The following is a 24,462-nucleotide window of genomic DNA, read 5'->3' as shown; positions in this document are numbered from 1 at the left end:
TTACTCAAAAAGCATCTCTAGACCCAGCAGTCTTAGCTAATTATAGGCCAATCTTCAACCTTCCTTCATATCAAACATCCTTGAAAGAGTAGTTGTCAAACAGCTAACAGATCATCTGCAGAGGAATGGTTTATTTGAAGAGTTTCAGTCAGGTTTCAGAGCTCATCACAGCACAGAAACAGCTTTAGTGAAGGTTACAAATGATCTTCTTATGGCCTCTGACAGTGGACTCATCTCTGTGCTTGTCCTGCTAGACCTCAGTGCAGCGTTCGATACTGTCGACCATAATATCCTATTAGAGCATAGGTGTCAAACTCTGGCGCGGGCCAGAGTTTGACACCTATGTCAGAGTTTGACACCTATGTCTTAAAGACATTAAGACCTGGATGGCCGCTAACTTTCTGCTTCTTAACTCAGATAAAACTGAGGTCATTGTACTCGGCCCTGAAAAGCTTAGAAATATGGTATCTAACCAGATTCTTACTCTGGATGGCATTACCTTGACCTCCAGTAACACTGTGAGGAACCTTGGAGTCATTTTTGACCAGGACATGTCCTTCAACGCACATATTAAACAAATATGTAAGACTGCGTTCTTCCATTTGTGCAACATCTCTAAAGTTAGAAATATCCTGTCTCAGAGTGATGCTGAAAAACTAGTTCATGCATTTATTACTTCCAGGCTGGACTACTGCAATTCATTATTATCAGGATGTCCTAAAAACTCCCTGAAAAGCCTTCAGCTAATCCAAAATGCTGCAGCAAGAGTCCTGACAGGGACTAGAAAGAGAGCAGATTTCTCCTGTTTTGGCTTCCTGTTAAATCCAGAATTCAAAATCCTGCTCCTCACATACAAGGTCTTAAATAATCAGGCCCCATCTTATCTTAATGACCTTGTAGTACCATATCACCCTATTAGAGCACTTCGCTCTCGCTCTGCAGGCCTACTTGTTGTTCCTAGAGTATTTAAAAGTAGAATGGGAGGCAGAGCCTTCAGTTTTCAGGCCCCTCTTCTGTGGAACCAGCTTCCAGTTTGGATTCAGGAGACAGACACTATCTCTACTTTCAAGATTAGGCTTCAAACTTTCCTTTTTGCTAAAGCATATAGTTAGGGCTGGACCAGGTGACCCTGAATCCTCCCTTAGTTATGCTGTAATAGACGTAGGCTGCCGGGGATTCCCATGATGCATTGAGTTTTTCCTTTCCAGTCACCTTTCTCGCTCACTATGTATTAACAGACCTCTCTGCATTGAATCATATCTGTTATTAACCTCTGTCTCTCTTCCACAGCATGTCTTTATCCTGTCTTCCTTCTCTCACCCCAACCAATCACAGCAGATGGCCCCGCCCCTCCCTGAGCCTGGTTCTGTTGGAGGTTTCTTCCTGTTAAAAGGGAGTTTTTCCTTCCCACTGTCGCCAAAGTGCTGCTCATTGGGGGTCATATGATTGTTGGGTTTTTCTCTGTATCTATGAAGCGCCTTGAGGCGACTTTTGTTGTGATTTGGCGCTATATAAATAAAACTGAATTGAATTGAATTGGAGGAAGCATAGAGACAGACATCCAGAGACTAGAAACTAACAATGCAATCAAAGACTATTAATAAAAACAAAACACCAGGACCATGACATATGTATTATATGCACTTTGAGAAAAAATAAGAATGAACTACTCTTAATGTTCTTTTGTAAAGCATCCTTGGGTTTCTTTTAAGGTGTTTGCAGCAGAATGGCCGCCCCTCCCCGAGCCCTGTTCTTCTGGAAGTTTCTTCCTGTTAAAAGGGAGATTTTCCATCCCAGTGTTGCAAAGTGATTGCTCACAGGGGGCCATTTGATTATTGGGGTTTCTGTGTATTATTCACCTTACTTTATGATATTTCTGGTTGAGATCCAAAATCAAATTTTGAAGGACTTTTGAAAAGAATTATGTCCCATGTCCTGTGTAGCTCTAAAGCAGATGTGTTGACACACTGCATTTTGTGAAGCTTGAGAAAAACTTTGGTGCACATGTGGTTCATCTTCGGAGTCTGATGTGGTCCACAACAAGAATAATCAAGGCCATGCCAAAGACAGTAGAGATGACCAGTCTTACTGTAGATTCAGTCTGACACCAGCTCCTGGACTCTTGGCGGGGGAGAGAAGAGCTTTGGGCTTAGATATTCTTTAATCATAAGACTGTGATAAACAAAAACATAATAGTTCTAGTTTAATAAAGGTGAAAATGATTTATCACCATCTTACCTCCAGACCCCATCTTAATAGTTGTGTCTTCTCCTGATAGTTTGGTCACCTTTTTTTCAACAGGGTTTTCAGCTACACAGCTGTAACTGCCTCTGTCATGGGATTCTATTTCCAGAGTGAGATACAGATTGGAGGACAGATCAGGACTGCTAACATTTGTCAATCTTCCCTCCTGTCTGTACCAGGACAGGACCAGGTCTTGGCTGTTGTGCACTGAGCACTCCACTGTGACTGCGGAACAGCTTTTGTTAATGAAAGACGATCTGACTGTAATGGAGGGAGTACCAAGAGAACCTGATGAAGGAAAGAGAGTGAAAATATGATTGATGTGATTTGATAAGTGCTGACAGAGTTATCATACTGATGAAGTCTCTGACTTTACTAACTGTAGCTGTGGAATCATTGATACTCTGAAAACAGAGCAAAGGGATATAAACAAAACTAATTTAAATATGGAGTAGCTCTCCCAACTCTTTCTCTCGTGATCATGACACATAATGTAATTGTGATTACTATGATTAATTGAAAATAGCTGTTTAATCGAGTTAACTAAAGCTCAAATGTATTTACAAAGCACATTTTAAAAAAAACATTTAAAAAACTCAGGTTGATCAAAGCGTCTAATAAAAGTCAGGAAATAAAAAAGGAGGGAATAGGGAAATAAGTAAATAGATCTAACATGAGTGAAAAAGGTACAGGAAACACAATGAGCAATCAGACCCAAATGCCAGTGTGTAAAAATAAGTTTTAAGTTTTTAAAGACTGAATGGAGCAGATTTGACTGTGGGCAATCACAGAGAAGTCTCTGAGATTAAATCTGGAGCACATGGCAGTTAGAAGCATATGATCAGCTGACTGGAGGGACCTGGAAGCTGAAGTCGGAAATGTAGGAATGAGCCAAACCATGAAGGACTTTGTAGAGAAACACGAGGACCTTGAAAATGATTCTGAACCTCGCTGGCTATTTCATGGAGCACATGAAGTAGCTATGCTCATGAAGAGCTATGATCATGAAGAGCTATGCTCATGAAGTAGATATGATCATGAAGAGCTATGCACATGAAGAGCTATGCTCATGAAGTAGCTATGTTCATGAAGAGCTATGCTCATGAAGAGCTATGATCATGAAGAGCTATGCTTATGAAGTAGCTATGCTTATGAAGATCTATGCTCATGAAGAGCTATGCTCATGAAGTAGCTATGCTTATGAAGATCTATGCTCATGAAGAGCTATGCTCATGAAGTAGCTATGCTCATGAAGTAGCTATGCTCATGAAGAGCTATGATCATGAAGAGCTATGCTTATGAAGTAGCTATGCTCATGAAGTAGCTATGCACATGAAGAGCTATGCTTATGAAGAGCTATGCTCATGAAGAGCTATGATCATGAAGAGCTATGCTCATGAAGTAGCTATGCACATGAAGAGCTATGCTCATGAAGAGCTATGCTCATGAAGTACCTATGCTCATGAAGAGCTATGCTCATGAAGAGCTATGCTTATGAAGTAGCTATGCTTATGAAGATCTATGCTCATGAAGAGCTATGCTCATGAAGTAGCTATGCTCATGAAGTAGCTATGCTCATGAAGAGCTATGATCATGAAGAGCTATGCTCATGAAGAGCTATGCTTATGAAGTAGCTATGCTTATGAAGATCTATGCTCATGAAGAGCTATGCTCATGAAGTAGCTATGCTCATGAAGTAGCTATGCTCATGAAGAGCTATGATCATGAAGAGCTATGCTTATGAAGTAGCTATGCTCATGAAGAGCTATGCTCATGAAGTAGCTATGATCATGAAGAGCTATGCTCATGAAGAGCTATGATCATGAAGAGCTATGCTCATGAAGTAGCTATGCTCATGAAGAGCTATGATCATGAAGAGCTATGCTTATGAAGTAGCTATGCTTATGAAGAGCTATGCTCATGAAGAGCTATGCTCATGAAGTAGCTATGCTCATGAAGAGCTATACTCATGAAGAGCTATGCTCATGAAGTAGCTATGCTCATGAAGAGCTATACTCATGAAGTAGCTATGCTCATGAAGAGCTATGCTCATGAAGTAGCTATGCTCATGAAGTAACTATGCTCATGAAGAGCTATGATCATGAAGAGCTATGCTCATAAAGTAGCTATGCACATGAAGAGCTATGCACATGAAGAGCTATGCTCATGAAGAGCTATGCTCATCAAGTAGCTATTATCATGAAGAGCTATGTTCATGAAGAGCTATGCACATGAAGAGCTATTCTCATGAAGTAGCTATGCTCATGAAGAGCTATGCACATGAAGTAGCTATGCTCATGAAGAGCTATGCTCATAAAGTAGCTATGCTCATGAAGTAGCTATGCTCATGAAGAGCTATGCACATGAAGAGCTATGCTCATGAAGAGCTATGCTCATGGAGAGCTATGCTCATGAAGTAGCTATGCTCATGAAGAGCTATGCTCATGAAGAGCTATGCTCATGAAGTAGCTATGATCATGAAGAGCTATGCTCATGAAGAGCTATGATCATGAAGAGCTATGCTCATGAAGTAGCTATGCTCATGAAGAGCTATGCTCATGAAGTAGCTATGCTCATGAAGAGCTATGCTCATGAAGTAGCTATGCTCATGAAGTAACTATGCTCATGAAGAGCTATGATCATGAAGAGCTATGCTCATAAAGTAGCTATGCACATGAAGAGCTATGCACATGAAGAGCTATGCTCATGAAGAGCTATGCTCATCAAGTAGCTATTATCATGAAGAGCTATGTTCATGAAGAGCTATGCACATGAAGAGCTATTCTCATGAAGTAGCTATGCTCATGAAGAGCTATGCACATGAAGTAGCTATGCTCATGAAGTAACTATGCTCATGAAGAGCTATGCTCATGAAGTAGCTATGCTCATGAAGAGCTATGCTTATGAAGTAGCTATGCTTATGAAGAGCTATGCTCATGAAGAGCTATTCTCATGAAGAGCTATGCTCATGAAGAGCTATGCTCATGAAGAGCTATGCTCATGAAGAGCTATGATCATGAAGAGCTATGCTTATGAAGTAGCTATGCTCATGAAGTAACTATGCTCATGAAGAGCTATGATCATGAAGAGCTATGCTCATGAAGAGCTATGCTCATGAAGAGCTATTCTCATGAAGTAGCTATGATCATGAAGAGCTATGCTCATGAAGAGATATGCACATGAAGAGCTATTCTCATGAAGTAGCTATGCTCATGAAGAGCTATGCACATGAAATAGCTATGCTCATGAACAGCTATGCTCATAAAGTAGCTATGCTCATGAAGAGCTATGCTCATGAAGTAGCTATGCTCATGAAGAGCTATGCTCATGAAGTAGCTATGCTCATGAAGAGCTATGATCATGAAGAGCTATGATCATGAAGAGCTATGCTCATGAAGTAGCTATGCTCATGAAGAGCTATGCTTATGAAGAGCTATGCTTATGAAGTAGCTATGCTCATGAAGACCTATGCTCATGAAGACCTATGCTTATGAAGTAGCTATGCTTATGAAGAGCTATGCTCATGAAGAGCTATTCTCATGAAGAGCTATGCTCATGAAGAGCTATGCTCATGAAGAGCTATGATCATGAAGAGCTATGCTTATGAAGTAGCTATGCTCATGAAGTAACTATGCTCATGAAGAGCTATGATCATGAAGAGCTATGCTCATAAAGTAGCTATGCACATGAAGAGCTATGCACATGAAGAGCTATGCTCATGAAGAGCTATGCTCATCAAGTAGCTATTATCATGAAGAGCTATGCTCATGAAGAGCTATGCACATGAAGAGCTATTCTCATGAAGTAGTTATGCTCATGAAGTAGCTAAGCACATGAAGTAGCTATGCTCATGAAGAGCTATGCTCATAAAGTAGCTATGCTCATGAAGTAGCTATGCTCATGAAGAGCTATGATCATGAAGAGCTATGCTCATGAAGTAGCTATGCTCATGAAGAGCTATGCTCATGAAGAGCTATGCTCATGAAGTACCTATGCTCATGAAGAGCTATGCTTATGAAGTAGCTATGCTCATGAAGAGCTATGCTCATGAAGAGCTATGCTCATGAAGTAGCTATGCTCATGAAGAGCTATGATCATGAAGAGCTATGCTTATGAAGTAGCTATGCTCATGAAGTAGCTATGCTCATGAAGAGCTATGCTTATGAAGAGCTATGCTCATGAAGTAGCTATGCTCATGAAGAGCTATGATCATGAAGAGCTATGCTTATGAAGTAGCTATGCTTATGAAGACCTATGCTCATGAAGAGCTATGCTCATGAAGTAGCTATGATCATGAAGAGCTATGCTCATGAAGAGCTATGATCATGAAGAGCTATGCTCATTAAGTAGCTATGCTCATGAAGAGCTATGCTCATGAAGTAGCTATGCTCATGAAGAGCTATGCTCATGAAGTAGCTATGCTCATGAAGTAACTATGCTCATGAAGAGCTATGATCATGAAGAGCTATGCTCATAAAGTAGCTATGCACATGAAGAGCTATGCACATGAAGAGCTATGCTCATGAAGAGCTATGCTCATCAAGTAGCTATTATCATGAAGAGCTATGTTCATGAAGAGCTATGCACATGAAGAGCTATTCTCATGAAGTAGCTATGCTCATGAAGAGCTATGCACATGAAGTAGCTATGCTCATGAAGTAACTATGCTCATGAAGAGCTATGATCATGAAGAGCTATGCTCATGAAGAGCTATGCTCATGAAGAGCTATTCTCATGAAGTAGCTATGATCATGAAGAGCTATGCTCATGAAGAGATATGCACATGAAGAGCTATTCTCATGAAGTAGCTATGCTCATGAAGAGCTATGCTCATGAAGAGCTATTCTCATGAAGTAGCTATGCTCATGAAGAGCTATGCTCATGAAGTAGCTATGCTTATGAAGAGCTATGCACATGAAGAGCTATGCTCATGAAGAGCTATGCTCATGAAGTAGCTATGCTCATGAAGAGCTATGCTCATGAAGAGCTATTCTCATGAAGTAGCTATTCTCATGAAGTAGCTATGCTCATGAAGAGCTATGCTCATGAAGAGCTATTATCATGAAGTAGCTATGCTCATGAAGAGCTATGCTCATGAAGTAGCTATGCTCATGAAGAGCTATGATCACGAAGAGCTATGATCATGAAGAGCTATGCTCATGAAGTAGCTATGCTCATGAAGAGCTATGCTCATGAAGTAGCTATGCTTATGAAGTAGCTATGATCATGAAGAGCTATGCTCATGAAGAGCTATGCTCATGAAGTAGCTATGCTCATGAAGTGCTATGCTCATGAAGAGCTATGCTCATGAAGAGCTATGCTTATGAAGTAGCTATGCTTTTGAAGAGCTATGCTCATGAAGAGCTATGCTCATGAAGTAGCTATGCTCGTGAAGTAGCTATGCTCATGAAGAGCTATGATCATGAAGAGCTATGCTTATGAAGTAGCTATGCTCATGAAGTAGCTATGATCATGAAGAGCTATGCTTATGAAGTAGCTATGCTTATGAAGAGCTATGCTCATGAAGAGCTATGCTCATGAAGTAGCTATGCTCATGAAGAGCTATGATCATGAAGAGCTATGCTCATGAAGTAGCTATGCTCATGAAGAGCTATGCTCATGAAGTAGCTATGCTCATGAAGAGCTATGCTCATGAAGACCTATGCTCATGAAGTAACTATGCTCATGAAGAGCTATGATCATGAAGAGCTATGCTCATAAAGTAGCTATGCACATGAAGAGCTATGCTCATGAAGTAGCTATGCTCATGAAGAGCTATGCTCATGAAGTAGCTATGCTCATAAAGTAGCTATGCACATGAAGAGCTATGCTCATGAAGTAGCTATGATCATGAAGAGCTATGCTCATGAAGAGCTATGCACATGAAGAGCTATTCTCATGAAGTAGCTATGCTCATGAATAGCTATGCACATGAAGTAGCTATGCTCATGAAGAGCTATGCTCATAAAGTAGCTATGCTTATGAAGAGCTATGCTCATGAAGTAGCTATGCTCATGAAGAGCTATGCTCATGAAGTAGCTATGCTCAATAAGAGCTATGCACATGAAGTAGCTCTGCTCATGAAGAGCTATTCTCATAAAGTAGCTATTCTCATGAAGTAGCTATGCTCATGAAGAGCTATGCACATGAAGAGCTATGCTCATGAATAACTATGCTCATGAAGAGCTATGCTCATGAAGTAGCTATGCTCATGAAGTAGCTATGCTCATGAAGAGCTATGCTCATGAAGAGCTATGCTCATGAAGTAGCTATTCTCATGAAGTAGCTATGCTCATGAAGAGCTATGCTCATGAAGAGCTATTCTCATGAAGTAGCTATGCTCATGAAGAGCTATGCTCATGAAGTAGCTATGCTTATGAAGAGCTATGCACATGAAGAGCTATGCTCATGAAGAGCTATGCTCATGAAGTAGCTATGCTCATGAAGAGCTATGCTCATGAAGAGCTATTCTCATGAAGTAGCTATGCTCATGAAGAGCTATGCTCATGAAGTAGCTATGCTCATGAAGAGCTATGCTCATGAAGAGCTATGCTCATGAAGAGCTATTCTCATGAAGTAGCTATTCTCATGAAGTAGCTATGCTCATGAAGAGCTATGCTCATGAAGAGCTATTATCATGAAGTAGCTATGCTCATGAAGAGCTATGCTCATGAAGAGCTATTCTCATGAATTTTCTATGCTCCGGAGAGAAGAGGGGAAAGGGAAAAAAATTCAGTGGAAGCATGTGTGTGAATGAGAAGGACACAGTTGGAAAAGTGAAAGTTCGAGGAGTAGAGATAGCGAAGGTAGATGAGTTTAAGTAACAAGAATTTAAAGGAACTGTGAATGCACAAGAGAGGAGAAGAAGAGAGTGCAGGCAGGGTGGAATGGGTGGAGGCAAGTCTCCGACTGATTTGTGAAGGAATGGTAACAGCAAGAGTGAAAGGGGAATGAGACCTGCTATGATGTATGGTTCGGAGACAGGCACTAACAAAAAGACAGGATGTGAAGCTGTGTGGTATGAAGACAAGAAGAAGAGCACATAGAAGGGTGGCTGTGGCTCAGGTGGTAGAGCAGATCAGCTACTAATTGGAAGGTTGGTGGTTCGATCCCTGGCTTCCCCAGTCTGCATGCCAAATATCCCTGGCAAGATACTAACCCCAAGTTTCCCTCCGATGTGTTCATCAGAGTATGACTGTGTGTGAAGGTAGTTTAGTTTGCACTTGTGTTTGGGTGAATGAATGTTGTATACAGGGAGAGTAGAAAAGCGCTATATAAGAATCAGTTTACCAGAAGGTTCATGAATGTAGTGAAGGAGGACATGCAGAGGGCCTTTGTAATAGAGGAGAATGCTAGAAATGAGGTGAGATGGAGGCTGACGTATCTAAACAGAGCAGCAGTAAGAAGTTGTTGTGCATCTTTTCATGAATCAGTGTGGGAAAGAAATGTTGCCTTTTTATTAAATTGTCTTCCAGGTCTAGTGACGTGAGTGAGCGGATGTACTTACAATAAACAGTCAGGTTAAACTGCTTCCATAAGATGGTGTCGCTGATGGCCTGCCACTTGTAGATGCCTGAGTCCTGGACGCTGAGCTGTGTGATGGTCAAAGCTCCAGTCTGACTGTCCAGCTGCAGTCTGTCTCTAAAACGCTCATCATAGTCACTCTTCACCGCTCTCTTCTTTATGGTGGCAAGCATGCTTTGATTTTCGGCTCCAAAAGTCCATATTATCTTGGCATTACTTGGACTTTCTCCTGTCTGTAGGGTGACATCTGCTCTCTCTTTTGCTTTCACAGCAGTCTTTCCTTCATTTCCACCAAAACAACACAGTATTCCTGAGAGAGAGAAGATGTGGCTCCATGAGAATTCCTTGTGAAAATGCTAAAATTGCTTTTGCATAAATGTCTTGAAGCATGCTTAATCATCCAGGTAATCTGTTCATCTGGTTGTAACGTTTTCAGTTGAGAAATGTTTCTCCCACTGAAAATGCTATGTAAATGTTTTCTTATATGTTTCCAATATGACAGACAGAATTTCACCTCTCACTAAGAGCTACTTTCTTTGTTCAATGATGCTGAAGAGGTCATACAGGTAAATCACCTTTCCTGTTGTTTTTACCACAGTAAAAAATCATCACTGATTAATAATAACAATAAATAAGTCAAAACACCATTAAATTTGTTTTAAAATGGGATGCAAGATCGTTTGTAATAACACTGACTGACTCTGGACTAAGAAGCAATTACTGCAGCTTCAGGCTTCAAAATCTCTCCAGCGTCATTCAACAACTGTGCACAAAGCTTGACCTTCAGTGGGTACTGCACTATTTTGAATTTGCAAGTAACTTACAGTTTTCTCGATTGCTAAAACACTAAATCCTATTGCCTGAACCAAAGTCTCAGTTGCCTGAACCCACTTATTGAATCAGTCACTCTTTTGGCAAAACCATAAGCACTTTTCATCTGTTTAGACACATCTTGTCAACACATTATCATTGTGATGCACCTGTGTTGCATAGTGGTGAGCACAGGTGGAAAAAGTCAAACGCTGTAGCTCAGGTGGCAGAGCAGGCCGGGATCGAACCACTAACCAGAAGGTTTGTGGTTCGATCCCAGGCTGCTCCAGTCTGCATGCCAAATATCCTTAGGCAAGATGCTAACACCATATTGCTCTCCGATGCATCCATCGGCGTGTGAATGGTAGACTACTTAGCTCAGAAAAAAGTGTTTGGGCGAATGAATTAGTTGTATGAAGCGCTTTGAGTGCTCAGACAGAGTAGAAAAGCGCTATATAAGAACCAGTCCATTTACCGGTTGAACACAACAACTCAAAATTTCTCACACTTGTGGCTAATGATGTGATATCAGATTAAATCAGAGCTACTGTGATTGACCATGTTCTTGTCCATGGTATGACAATGAAGGAGGCCGGACTAAGGGTACAACCAAACATCAGTAGATTCACCGTGTCCACCATAATCCAAACATTTAGAGAAGAGCGCAGGTAGTTACCTTTTTTCACATCATAGTATGTAAATGTTGCCAACTAGTTGCCAGTGATCTTACCAATGCAACTTATACTGGACATAAGATGTTACCTCCATTCCTATCTGGGTTACCAGCTAACCTTTGTCGGATCCTGGCCCTAGCCTCACGGCGAAAGCGTTTCAGATGCCGGGGCCAAACGCAGCGGTTTGTTCGTAAAACTTAAGGCGTACTTGGTGCGCTCTTCCCCGGCTCCTTGGAACGAACGTGGATCTGTGCCTCACAATGTCTTTTCTCTGCGCTCTCTGGAGCCCATCGATGCCTGGCTGGTGCCCGTTGTTGGCTCGGATCAGATGTCTTTGTCGGCGCAGTGCGAACCTATAGAACCTGCGGTCGCTGTGTCGGGTCTCACAGTCAGCCACGAACACGCTGACCTCCACCAGGTTTGGATTGGTGAACACTAGATTGCTGAGTAATAAAAATTTTATTTTAAAGGATTTATTTATGACCCAAGGACTGGATTTCCTCTGTGAAACTGAGACATGGTTGAGGGCCAGTTCAATTCAATTTAATTCAATTCAATTCAATTTTATTTATATAGCGCCAAATCACAACAAAAGTCACCTCAAGGCGCTTCATGTGAGTCCAGCGTCTTCACAGATCTCTTACCAGATGACTGCTGCTTTTTAAACTCTCCTTAAATATCAGGCAGAGGAGGAGGACTAGCGGTTGTTTTTAAGAAGCAGTATAAATGTAAACCACTGCCCTTATCAATATCACCTAGTAGCTTTGAACTGAGTGTGTTTGAGCTGGGTCGCTCTCACACAGTGCTCTGTGCTGTGGTTTACAGACCCCCAAAATACAATAAGGACTTCTTAAATGACTTTTCTGATCGGTTGGCTGAAATTATGCCAAATATGATCATGTCCTTATTGTTGGGGACTTCAATATTCACGTGTGCTGCCCTGACAAGCCAATGGCAAAGGACTTTTTAAATCTTATTGACTCTTTTGATCTTGTGCAACCTGTGTCTGTGCCTACACAAAAATATGGGCACACGTTGGATCTTGTTTTAACTCAGAATTTACCTGTCTCTAACTTAGAGACATTGTATGGTCGGATCATAAGCCTTGTTTGAGGTTTCCCTTCCTTGTACCAAAGTTAATCCTCCTGTTGTTGCTCGGTGCTGTCGTATTTTTAACCCTTCCTCGGCTGGTCAGTTCTCTATCCGGTCGTTAAGTGATGACGTGACAAATCCTACTTCCGGGCCTAAAGTAGTCTGTGTTTAATATGGCTTTTGTGTTGTTAACATGTTTAATGTTAATTAATTAAATCATTTGTTACCTAATGATTTAGGTAACAAACAGTTACCTAAATCATTCAAAGAATCATTCAAACACACATCTTTAAGTATCTTTTGGTTTCTCTTGTATATTCTTCCACATTTCTACAATATGTGCATCAGCATCAATGTAATCAAAGAGAAATACAGAAAAAATACTTGCAAAGACCTAGTACAGCTAAAAACTCAGGCCTAGTCCTGTTTGTGTGTCTAATGGCCAATGTTGGTCTTGTTTTTTAAAAGCAGAAGAAGACCCTCTGATGTCTTCTTCTCTGTTGCAGTATGTATGCAGTCTTGAAGGACAGATAATTTGGCTATGTTCTAGTGTTTGAAACACAAGCACAGCTGAATATCATCTGTGTAAAAAAGATATGAGACTTCTTAGTTATTCAGGGTGTGTCAAACTCGGAGGATGTACAGAGCAAACACGATAGCAGTGCAGGAGAGCAGAGGAGGACACAAAATTAGCAACAGGAACTGAAAAGCTTTAGTGAGAGAGACAGAGGAAGAAGCCAGCCAGAGCTGCGACCCTGAGATATAAGTCTCTCAGTCAGGTACTGTGAAAGGCAGCTGAGACTTCCAAGGGTACAAGGGTTGAATATTCACCTGTATCTCTATGCATTAAAATATAATGTGAAATATCATGTAAATATTATGTTGAAATTTAGACTGAAATGTATCTTAAATGTTGTGAGCAGTTTAAACCTCTGAAAGCTGGCTGGCCATCACTTCTGAAGGTGGGAGGGGTCAGTGCTAAATAACAGCTTGTTTAGGTAAACAACCAGAAATTAAAGGCCTGATGTTGTTGAGTGTTCAGAGATATTGATACAAAGATCTTTGAGATTGTCAGCCAGTTAAGGCATGTGGTCAGAGTGCAAGGAGGAGGGGTCATAACTTCTCTGATATCATGAATGCTATTAACAAAAATACTCTTCATTTCAGTAAACAGTTAGAGAAGAGCTTAAAGGTGTAATGATGTCTCTGATTGTGTTGAAGTTTAAAGATAAATTTTACAAATATGTAGCCCTCACATCTTTGACCATATGAAAAGAATATAAGATGACAAAGATGAACCTGGAGAAATCCACACTTGAAGCAGCACGTGCTGTATTTCACACAGGGCAAAGATGTTTCTGTTGGCTGTCTAAAACGGGTGAACAGTGATCATTGAAAGGATGCACCTGTCATGGTTCTGGGCCATTTGAGCCAGTGTTTTGTGTTCTTATAGTTTCATGTCATTTTGTATCACGTTAAGTCTGCTTTTGTTATTATTTAGTGCCTGGGTTGTTCTGTTAGTTTAGTTATTAGATTTCCCACTGTGTTATTGCCCTCTGTGTGTCTGTGTTTGTATCGTGGTGTGAGTTCTCGTTGCCCCTCATTTCGTCATGTTTATCTACGTTCCCCAGTTCCTCCATGCCCTCTCTCTCCCTCCAGTGTACTTCCTGTTTAACTTTGATAGTCTCCCATCAGTGTGCATCGTGTAGTCTTTGCTCTTCTCCTGTCTTGTTATGGTTATTTGTGTCAGGTGTGCTCCACGTCTGATCCTTCTGTGCATTTATGTCCGCCTCCCTCAGTTCTGTGTCCTCCCTCATGGCTGTGTCACTCTCCCTGTGTTTCCTCGTGAGTTAGAATTTCCCAGTTTAGTTTTGTATCGCCTTTTCCCAGCAAAGAAAGCTGGGATTTTGGAGTTCACGTCACGCCTTGGTGAAGTCTGCTTTTGGATCCTTTCCTGCCTGCACAGCAGTTTCATGACAGAACCATGATCTCTACATCTTTGTTCAGGAAAAAAGCATCACCAGTGTTTAAAATAGCAGCAAAGAAAGATGATTAAAAATATTAGAGGTGATAAAATGATGACCCCTATTTACATCTGAAAATAAGTTAAAAAGAAAAACGTGTTCAAAAATAAAAATTTCTTCAGAATAAAGAGACTATATTCATACCCAGATCTAAAAAAGTCCTTGTTGTGGGGCCTGACACATTAAAATTAAGAGTCTGTAAGGCTAATGAATTTTGTTACAGGTTTATTTGGAGCATCATCTGTGTGGAGACTAAAATCACCCGCATTCAAAATAAATCTGTGCTCACGAGTTGGCACAAAGAGCTACTCCTAAAAACTGTGCCAAGGCTTCCAGCACATTCAGAAGAACAGAGTGAGCTGTGAAATGAATTATCCTTAGGAGATAGTTTAGTGAGGGGGGTGTGATCCAATTCTGTCTGCCAAGTTGCCAGGAAATCCAGAGATCAAAGTTTTATTTGAGATTGAGCACGAATTTATCAGTGCCATTCTAAGAGAGTCCAGTGCTGAGTTCTCTGCAGAAGGTAGCCACAGCAAAGATTTCCCACCAATTTGTTGTCTGTGAAGGTTCTCAGTCATCCAGGTCATTGTAGTCAAAGGAGCTTGCAAAGAAAAGCGTCTGGACTTCTTTAAGTTACTTGAAGACGTTTCACCTCTCATCCAAGAAGCTTCTTCAGTTCTAAGGTCAAATGGTGGAGAGTCCCAGATTTAAACCCAGTGGGAGTTTCCCCCCACAGAGGGACAAAAGGACCCCCTGATGATCCTGTAATTGCCTGAGCCAAGGTGTGGAACTGGGTGTGGGTCCCAATCAGCCAGAGTTTCAGGTGAGCTCATTGTGAAACCTGGCCCCACCCTATCATGTGATTTCCTGAGGTCAGATGGCCCAGGATGTGAGTTGTCTTCCTTCTCTCACCCCAACCAATCACAGCAGATGGCCCCGCCCCTCCCTGAGCCTGGTTCTGCTGGAGGTTTCTTCCTGTTAAAAGGGAGTTTTTCCTTCCCACTGTCGCCAAAGTGCTGCTCATAGGGGGTCACATGATTGTTGTGTTTTTCTCTGTATCTATGAAGCGCCTTGAGGCGACTTTTGTTGTGATTTGGTGCTATATAAATAAAATTGAATTGAATTGAAACGAATTGGGCGTTAAGGTGTCTGGGAAGGGAACTCAAAACTGGATTATAGATGGCAGAGAGTTGGTGTCGTAGAGGGTTAGGGTCTTGAAGATCTCGCAGACTGGGGCCTCTGCTAGTCGGTCCCAGCACACCCTCACTACGCATTTAGGTGCACCAGGTCTGTCCAGCGTCCTCCCCCGCCACCTGATCCAACTCACCACCAGTTGGTGATCAGCTGACAGCCCCTCTCTTTACCCGAGTGTCCAGAACATATGGTTGTAGGTCTGGTGATACGATTACAAAATGTAGAAAGTAAAGCCAATAAACCTTCAGGTCACAGTAACAGGCTTCATCAATGATCAAGCTGAGTTCGAACGTCCAGAGAGAATTGGTTTAGATATCTAACCCTCTGAAGTTGCAGTTTCTTAGCAAGTTGGAGGGTAATTTTCTACACACAGATACTGAGGATCATGAAATACTTTTTCTTTTTTCATTTTTAAGCACACTCTGCATAGAGGTAACAAAAACCCCACCGAATTTTCACAAGTTTATGTAGTTCTGAACAGTCCTCCAATCATCTGCAGGATTTCAGGATTCATAAGCAACCCTCCTCTAAGCTTTCAAAACTTTAAATAGCAACATAGAACAAAAACATTCTTTCTAACACGCAGTAGACTAAAGACAAATACTACATTTGGAAAAAAAGAAAAAAGAAAAAAAGGTGCTAACCACAATGTTTGGGGGGTTGTGAGCCATCTATTCACAGAGTGCTATGTTTCTATGAGACGGAAAGTTTTATGGTAGCCTGCACTAAATGTACACGTGCAAATAGCAGCCATTATCTCTGTACTAAACATCAATGTTAGAAACAAGACTTGAAATCAATTCTTAAACTCTAATTTGTTAAAACACTTGATTTTCTATAAATTTGTTCAATGCCGAATTCATAGATACTAGAGGTTTTTCACTGTGGGATGCTTGTCTTTGTGGCTTGTTGATCTAAACCTAAAACTGCCTGTAGATTTTTCATCATGGCAGCACAACAACAAGCTCTGAGCACAAGATCCATAGAGGCTGGGGTCTATCACACCAGGCGAGACCCCAGGTGCAGGCTGTAGATATACTGGACATAGTGGTGGTAGACGAACAGAAGAAGACGGCCGTTGTTCTGTCCTTATTGTGCGTCCCTTTGCCCAACTTGACAGACAGCTAACGGTTTCAATGAACATTGGAGGCGGAAGTAAGTTTAAGGCTTTTTACTTCGTCAGTAGTTCAATGAATGACATCCTTTTCTTCCCGTAAAACTAAAAACAAACACAAAGTAAATGTCACAAGATGTCTATACCTTTTTACACACACTTCTAGGATATGAACTATACTGTTATATAGTATGTGTAATCAACAGCGACTCAGTATTGATCACAATACAACTTAGCGAGTTTAGCTTCCTCAAAGATAAACCTGGCAGATGAAATAACTGGTTTCTAAACAGTAATAGAAATGCACCAAATAAACTTGTAACATGTTGTACATTAAGACTCACAAGCAATAACTCTCCAAGGCAGAAACGTTTTAAAGAGCAACAACATATTCTGCAGGCTAACAAGCGACCAGCTTCCTGTTTCCTCTACTCACGGGAACACAGAAAACCCCACCAAAATAAAAGCTGGCGATTATTCCCACTATGACCAGCAGAGGGTGCTGAAGAGAAAGAACCTATGCATGTCATAACAGCCGTAGTGATAGATGTAGTGATACTGAATGACAGCAACATGGTTAAGGAAGGAAGAAGGAACACGAGAAGCTGGTGAAGTACCAAGGGCTCAGAGACGAGCTCAAGAAAATGTAGAGGGTAAAGGTAACGGTGGTCCCAATGGTAATCGGAGCACTCGGTGCAGTGACTCCAACAGATCCCAGGAATAACATCCAAGATCCCTGTCCAGAAGAGTGCAGGTGGTAAATGGACTGATTCTCAAAGCGCTTTACATAACATGGCACATTCACAGTGCTCACTAACTAACATTCACACACATTCATACTGTGATGTATGCATCAGAGAGCAACTTGAGGTTTGCATCGTAGATACTAAGGATACTTGGCATGCAGACAGAGACCTCCTGAGCTACAGCCACCCCAGCTAAGATACTGCTCAGGACCCTCAAGCCCTTGAAGCTGTCATCACCAACAACAAGGCTTTTACACAGAGTATGCATGTCAATACTTCCTGTGTCATTTCTCATTATTGCACATCATTTATGGACATATATGGTTTGATTTCTTTGCATGTGTCGATTGGATGGATTATTGTCGACATCTGGTAAGAATTTCATGTCAACAGCATCTTTAGAAATGTATTCACTTGGAAAAGTGGTGTTCAATAGTTATTTTAGCTGCTGTACTGTGTATATATCAAGATAATATGCTTCCTAGAACCATTTTACCAAAAAGATTGGCTGATGAGAAAAACAAGCAAGCTTACCTGCTGTGAAACAAACAAAGAAAAAATATGCTTTTTCCATGCCGCATGCATTTACATGCATCCTCTGATAGTGTGGTGTCACGAGAGATGAGAGTGTGGTGTCACTGCCACAAATTTGCTTCTGGTTCAGCCTTTGCATCACTGTAGCTGCGCTTTTCCTGTTGCTGATGTGGGCAGTGATACTTCAGCCGAAACCTTCAACCTGTCATAAAAACAAGAAGACATACAGGAATTTTAGAAATCTGGTACTTCTCTGGGAAGTCAGGCATTAATCAAGCATAACGTTCAAACAATAAAACGTGTTTTTCTGCTCAGGAATGTAACTAAAAACTGTAATTTGATATCTTAAAGAAAAATAAGAACAAGCTTTACTGTTCCTTCTGCTTTTTGTTAAAGTCAATTGAAAATGTATATTTTAGTACAAATAATATAATCGATCTCCAAAAGTTGATTCTGTTCATCTGGATGTTTTCAGTGGGAGAAACGTTTGGTCGCTCATCCAGGTGACTTCATCAGTCTCAGCGGACTGCAGGTTTCCAACCTTGTAAACATAATGACTGAAACCAGCCCACTGAAGGAACAATGGCCTGGGAGGACAGTTGGGAGGACAGTTCCTTCATCATTGTTCCTTCAGTGGCTGGTTTCAGTCATTATGCAAATATATTGTTTCTAAGATTGGGGAAACCTGCAGTCAGCTGAGACTGAAGAAGTCACTTGGATGAGCGACGAAACGTTTCTCCCACTGAAAACGTCCAGATGAACAGAATCAACTTTTGGAGATTTACTTACCTGGATGATTGAGAATGCATCAAGGCAATACAATTGATCAAAGAGCTCGTGCATAGTGGCGGATGACGCATTACAGAAACCTAAAATAAAATATCTAATCAGTGTGCAGCATCGAGGAAGCTAAAATAGTGAAATGTGTTTTTATTGGATTCATTACATCATTACAATAACCTCTTTAATTTAGTGACTTGAAATGATGTAAATTTGGAGCCATGTTGGTGTATTCGCTCCATTTGCGCTCTGACACTGCTTAAGCTGAGAGACGCACATGCAGAGAATGTGTGGGTCTCATACATGGGGATAGCAAACGCCTCCATAGTGCCACAAGATGTCATTGCAGTAGCCTCAGCTCACATGCAGAGAAAAGTCTTGCTCCACCTCTTGAAACTCTCTTGTGCATTTATGACAGTAGCAGGAGTACAGAGCACTAATGGTGTGGTTTGGGAGAAATCGTCTGCTTCTAAATATACATAAGACTTTCAGAGATGGTGAAAGAAGAGGATTTAAGTAGTATGTTTGGGTGTTTAGACTGACAAAGGGATGGGCATTATGTTTCCTATGCAAGCTGAGATATTTCAGCAGCAACATGCTTTGTTTTGTGGTGAGTGCACTGTTTTTTGTTGTGGTCTGCTAAGGGAGCACCAACAACAGCAATTTCAACAATGTTTATACTAAATTTTCACAATGAGCACGAGGGTCAAAATGTTCTCGTTTCACCATTTCGGGCCTTCTCCTAGGACAGGGGTCGGCAACATGCGGCTCTTTAGTCTTTATACTGCGGCTTCACGTGGTTTGGAAAAAAATGATGTTTGCACGAACATGCTTTTTTCTTTATTGACCACTTTACACACATGGTTGCTGTCGCCACACAGCCAGCTGTAGTTTCCAGCTCACAGCCCACACACACCAACACAACAGCAGAGAGAGCACAGACTTTAAGCCGGCGAGGCTTAAAGTCCGCTCAGCTGCCGCCCCTGCAGCGGCACTGCAGACCACGCCACGCCACACACATTAACCACGTAAAATAAATATTTATCCAGATATTTTGCCAATATTTATTTTTCATTTTTTTAGCAGTTGATTTTTTCCAATTATTTTTAAAATTCAGGTTAAGGCTCCGCTACAGGCTGCAAAATCCCAAAGGTGATATAAGGATGACGGCTCACTACAGTTTTTGTTTGCTATAGGAATAATTTAAGTTCAGCTTTTTAATTCACCTGGGTGTATCTCCTTTTTGTTATATTTTTTTAAGAGTTCAAAATGTGTTCATTACATAAATAAAATTTAATTTTCTCTGTAGCACTTCATGGATTTCATAAGCAACACAATTTAGTTGTTTATACAAAGCGTAAAGGTAAAAAATAATAACAGTGTTATCTTCATTTTATATGTCAAAAAGTATTTGCGGCTCCCAGTGTTTTCTTCTCTGTGGAAACTGGGTCCAAACGGCTCTTTGGGTGTTAAAGGTTGCTGACCCCTGTGTTAGGACATTAACATGACCTGTAGGGCTGTTTTATTCTAGGGCATCACATTGTATTTCTCAGTTGTACATCATGTAATCTGTCCTAAACTTCACATGCTTTATAGGAATGACTGCGTGCGTATAATCACCAACAGCTCGCCCAAGCTGTAGCTCCGCTCGAATGTAGCACATCTGCCCTCTCTGTTTGCAGCTTTAATTTCTGTCTTTAGCATTTTATATCTGCTGCATTTGAATGCTAGAAAAGGAAAGTTAGAGAAATGACTGCATGAGACCTGTGAGATGAGAGCATGTGGTAACCTATTTTCTAAAGCCTTCATCTTTGTTGTTCCCCCACCCACCCTCAGTGTCTGCTTTCTTCCCCTTCTCTAAGTCTCCTCACATACGTAGCTATAACTTTGCCTCCTTCACATCCTGTCTTTCTTGGGAGCTTGGCATTACTTCACTGAATCATTCTTTTACTGAGTAAGTAAATACTTGCAGTTTTTAGTTTGGTTTGTTACGTTTCAATATTGTATCTTTCTGGTATTATAGAGTTTCCCATTTATTTTAACTCATTTCTTTATTGGATATATTTATTCACCTCCTTGTCTTCTGCCTACCTGTTGTAAATGTTCTTAATTCTTAAAGAACAAACGTTTCCTGTGTTACAGTATGAGAGAAATCAATCTGAATTGAAGGTAATAAAATGTGTAACATGTGGCTAGAATCAGCTTCAGTCCTGGGATGATTTAACTAACTAAACTAAAACTGAGTTTCCTTTTACAGAGATTCATAAGAGTTCAGCAGCTGTCATTATTACAGGGACCACACTATAAATGTTTAACATGGTGGGCCACGTGCAGATTTAGTCCTGTGTATAGAACAGTCAGAATTCACAGGTGCCAGTTAGAAAACCACCCGGTTACTGCAGTTGCTGTTGCAAAGTTGCAGATAGGTGCAAAATTGATTTCCTGTGTTTTCAGTGAAACACAGATGCAGAGTGCACAGAACTAACCACATCCTGAGCCTGAATGAGTGTGAGTCAGTGAACAGGGCAAATCTAACCTTTTTACTTAGACATTTGGCATTCTCGTTATTAGTGGAGTGTTCTGTGCAAACTCAGTTTCCTGTTGTTTGCTAACAGGAGTGGAAGCCAGTGTGGTTTTCTGTCAGGGGTTAGTTCTGTTCTGCTTAAAGTTTCATGTGTTCTGCATCCCAAGGTGCTCTTTTTGAAATGCACAACGAAGAGTACACAACACAGATAGAGAAAGGTTATTACAGTTGTCTTCCTGTCTGCTCAAAACAGGCATCAACGAGGCGTTCTCAAACAGGGAGCTGCTGCTGCTCTATTTCTGACCAGTTTCTTTGTAGACTGTAGACATGGTTATATGGGAAAATCCCAGTAGATCAGCAGTTACTGAAATACTCAGTACAACCAGATTCACTTAAATCACCTTTCTTCGCCGTTCTGACGTCATCTCGACCATGACTGCATTCCTACATGCATTTAGTTGCGGCCATGTGATTTGCTGATTTGCATTAACTAGCAGCTGACCAGGTGTACCTCGTGGAGTTTTCAGCGAGTGTCCGTGTGCTTTTCATCAGTCAGTCTTGTATTTTTAATTATCCTAAAAGCAACTAAAACTCTTATGACAGCATACTTCCTGTAACTAATACAAGCATGACTGTTACAACCCGGCTCAAAGCCGCAACATAAAAAAGGAGACGAATACCGGAGTGTAGGTGAACAGAGGTTTTGTCTTAAAATGGGATGTCAGGTCGGCTAAAATGGCTGGTGCCACCAAGGCAAAGACAAGTGAGCTCCCGGGAAGCTTGCCTCAGGTATGCTTTTATCCACACCTGACTAGGTGTGGCCAATTAGCACTAGCTGAACACACTGAGCAGATTAGAGGCTGCAGAGGGACGTAACAATGACTGATTATCACACAGATGTGTCTTATAATCATAGCTGAACATTTTTTTCAGATATCAATTTATAAAATATGATGTTAATAATGTCAATAGTTCAATTCTAAATAAAATGCAAGTGTTTGCCTGGCTTCTAGCTAAATCACAGCTGCTGTAACTGTACAGTGTGTTTATCATTTATGATGTTAAATATAGCAGATTTCTTGCTTCTTCTTCACCTTTGTACCTCTGCTAAAGTAGTTTCATCTCCAATCTGTCAGACTCTATGCGTCTGTTGTATACAGTGTAATGCAAAGTTCCCCTCTTAGCAAGCACTCAGTAACGTGGGAAAGAAAAACCTCTGAAAAACCAGAGCAAACTGGTGACGCTGTAACCACGAGACAGACACATGTTCAGAAGGGTAATGCAATATGCAGGAGAGGAGATACGTAGCAGGAAAAAAGACCAGCTGCACAGTGAGGAGACACTAAGGTCATATCATGGAAGAATGAAAATAAACCATCACATTATAAATCATTTTTTTAAATATTCAGGCAAATGTCTTGAGTCTATTGAGTTATTGAAGTTCTTTAAAACATTTAAAATATGTGCGTTAACAATATGTAACTATTTACCTGCTGGATGGAGCTATAGAGTGCAGATAGAGAGGAAGGTTGCTGGCAAATAATCACATCTGCACATTTACAGAAATTGTTTATTGCAAACAATGTGGGGTTTATGTATTTACACACACGTCTTCCTGTGTGTGCCTTTGTAGTGTCTACCTGTTGTTGCCGCTGCTTCTTTAGTAGGGGAGGCATAATTACCCACTGTTGACCGCCTCCCTCCCCACAGCCCCGACTGGTCACCTGGTTCTGCCAGATGTTTCTGACTGTTAAAGGGAGTTTTTCATTCCCACTGTCACCAAAGTGCTCAAAAAGGGTAGTGTCGTTGTTGGGCTTTCTCTGTATTATTGTAGGGTCTTTACCTTACAATATTAAGCGCCTTCAGGCAACTGTTGTTGTGGTTTGGTGCTATATAAATAAAACTAAATAATCATTTAGTGTTTAAAGAAACACTTCCTGACAAATCTGTTCACAGGTTGTTCATTGGGTTTAGAGCTACTGAGGTCATTTCTTGTGATTCACATCATTTTAACTGCAGTTTCTGCTTTTTGTCTTTTTAGTGATCTACAGAGTCACCATGAGGACCAAAGCCATCCTTCTTATGTCAGTGTTTATACTGATACTCTTGATTCCCGTATCTTTTGCTACCAGCACTCAAAACTATACTCTAGAGAACAATGTGACATCTACTCAAACTTTAGGCTATTCACACTCTCCCTCTGGAGCTACAAACGGCACAACAACATCCTCCCCAACATCCAGTTCAGTTACAGCCGTTGTTCCATCAGGCACAACTTCCTCACCCTCCACAACCGGAAAGGCAGTGAAGATTTGGCTTATTGTCATTCTGTTGGTCATCATGGTTTTGATGGTGCTTGTGGCATATCTCCATCACGTGTGCCAGCAGTCAGACCACAGCGGCTCTGTGCCCAGGTTCCTATTAGATGTGAGGGAGAGGCTGAGAACCTGGATCAGGAACCTGGAGGACCACCTGGGTGTTCAGCTTTGGCCAGGGGACAAGAGAACAGCAGAGGATGCCATGGAGGAGGATGCCGAGGAGGAGGATGCCGAGGAGGACACAGAAGGAGGACAGGCAGATGAGGGAGAGGGGTGGAGGGGTGGAGAAGGAGCTAATAATGAACTAAGCAACGAGGAAAAAGGAGAACACAAGGAGGAAGACAGCGACACTTCGGATGACTGCTCAAGTTTGGAGGGGGATGATCTGAGGGAGAGGGCACTAAACAGACAGAATGAAGAGGAGGGGAACCAAAGCAAGGGTGAGGATGAAACGAGTACCTCAAGTGATGAAGGGCAAAGTCATTCAGAAGGAATGAGTGGTGGAAATAAAGATGAAGATTCTGAAGAGACTGCACTTGTAATCGCCCCTCAGCAGGATTTATGTGATGTGACTGTTTTATAGTGAAACGATGCATTCTGACTGTTTTTAATGTTACAGAGTTTAGTTACTTTATCAACACCAAATCAATAAATCAATACATTTGCCTTTTTCATAGTTGTCTCTGTGCTCTACCACTGAAACTCCGATGTAAAAACAAACATTGTCAGTGTGTGATGATCTTCAAATAAACCTTTAAAAAAATCCTCCTCTGTCTGTAATTAACATGAAATTCAGATGGCACAGCTTTTTTACTGATGAGTACATAAGTGAGGGGATACACCTTACAAAGTTATATTCAAAATACCTCTCTTCAAAAGCACTC

At 41.1% G+C, this 24,462-nt stretch overlaps 2 protein-coding genes across 3 annotated transcripts; one reads left to right on the top strand and one right to left on the bottom strand.

Moving 5' to 3' along the window:
• Positions 1-1,933: 1,933 nt before the first annotated feature.
• On the bottom strand, positions 1,934-18,017 carry LOC118455825 (CD48 antigen-like). The gene is made up of 4 exons (XM_087845588.1): positions 17,957-18,017; positions 9,752-10,078; positions 2,239-2,532; positions 1,934-2,121 (listed from the first exon to the last, which is right to left on the bottom strand). Exons 1-4 carry the CDS (start codon positions 18,015-18,017, stop codon positions 2,012-2,014), a joined length of 792 nt encoding a protein of 263 aa, XP_087701714.1. The 3' UTR covers positions 1,934-2,011.
• LOC102788131 (uncharacterized) lies at positions 10,108-24,324 on the top strand. Of its 2 annotated transcripts, XM_087845587.1 has the most exons (3): positions 10,108-10,172; positions 10,271-10,334; positions 23,302-24,324. In XM_087845587.1, exon 3 carries the CDS (start codon positions 23,319-23,321, stop codon positions 24,159-24,161), a length of 843 nt encoding a protein of 280 aa, XP_087701713.1. In that variant the 5' UTR covers positions 10,108-10,172; positions 10,271-10,334; positions 23,302-23,318; the 3' UTR covers positions 24,162-24,324. The 2 variants fall into 2 exon arrangements, with proteins under 2 accessions (XP_087701713.1, XP_006808745.2); XM_006808682.2 differs by lacking the exons at positions 10,108-10,172; positions 10,271-10,334 and adding an exon at positions 20,363-20,690.
• The last annotated feature ends 138 nt before the right edge of the window (positions 24,325-24,462 follow it).

The sequence above is a fragment of the Neolamprologus brichardi genome, chromosome 9, assembly GCF_056152115.1.
Source record: "Neolamprologus brichardi isolate AB-2024 chromosome 9, ASM5615211v1, whole genome shotgun sequence".
Classification (NCBI taxonomy): domain Eukaryota; kingdom Metazoa; phylum Chordata; class Actinopteri; order Cichliformes; family Cichlidae; genus Neolamprologus; species Neolamprologus brichardi.
Note: the sequence above shows the minus strand (reverse complement) of the source record. Positions and strands in the feature narration are given on the sequence as shown.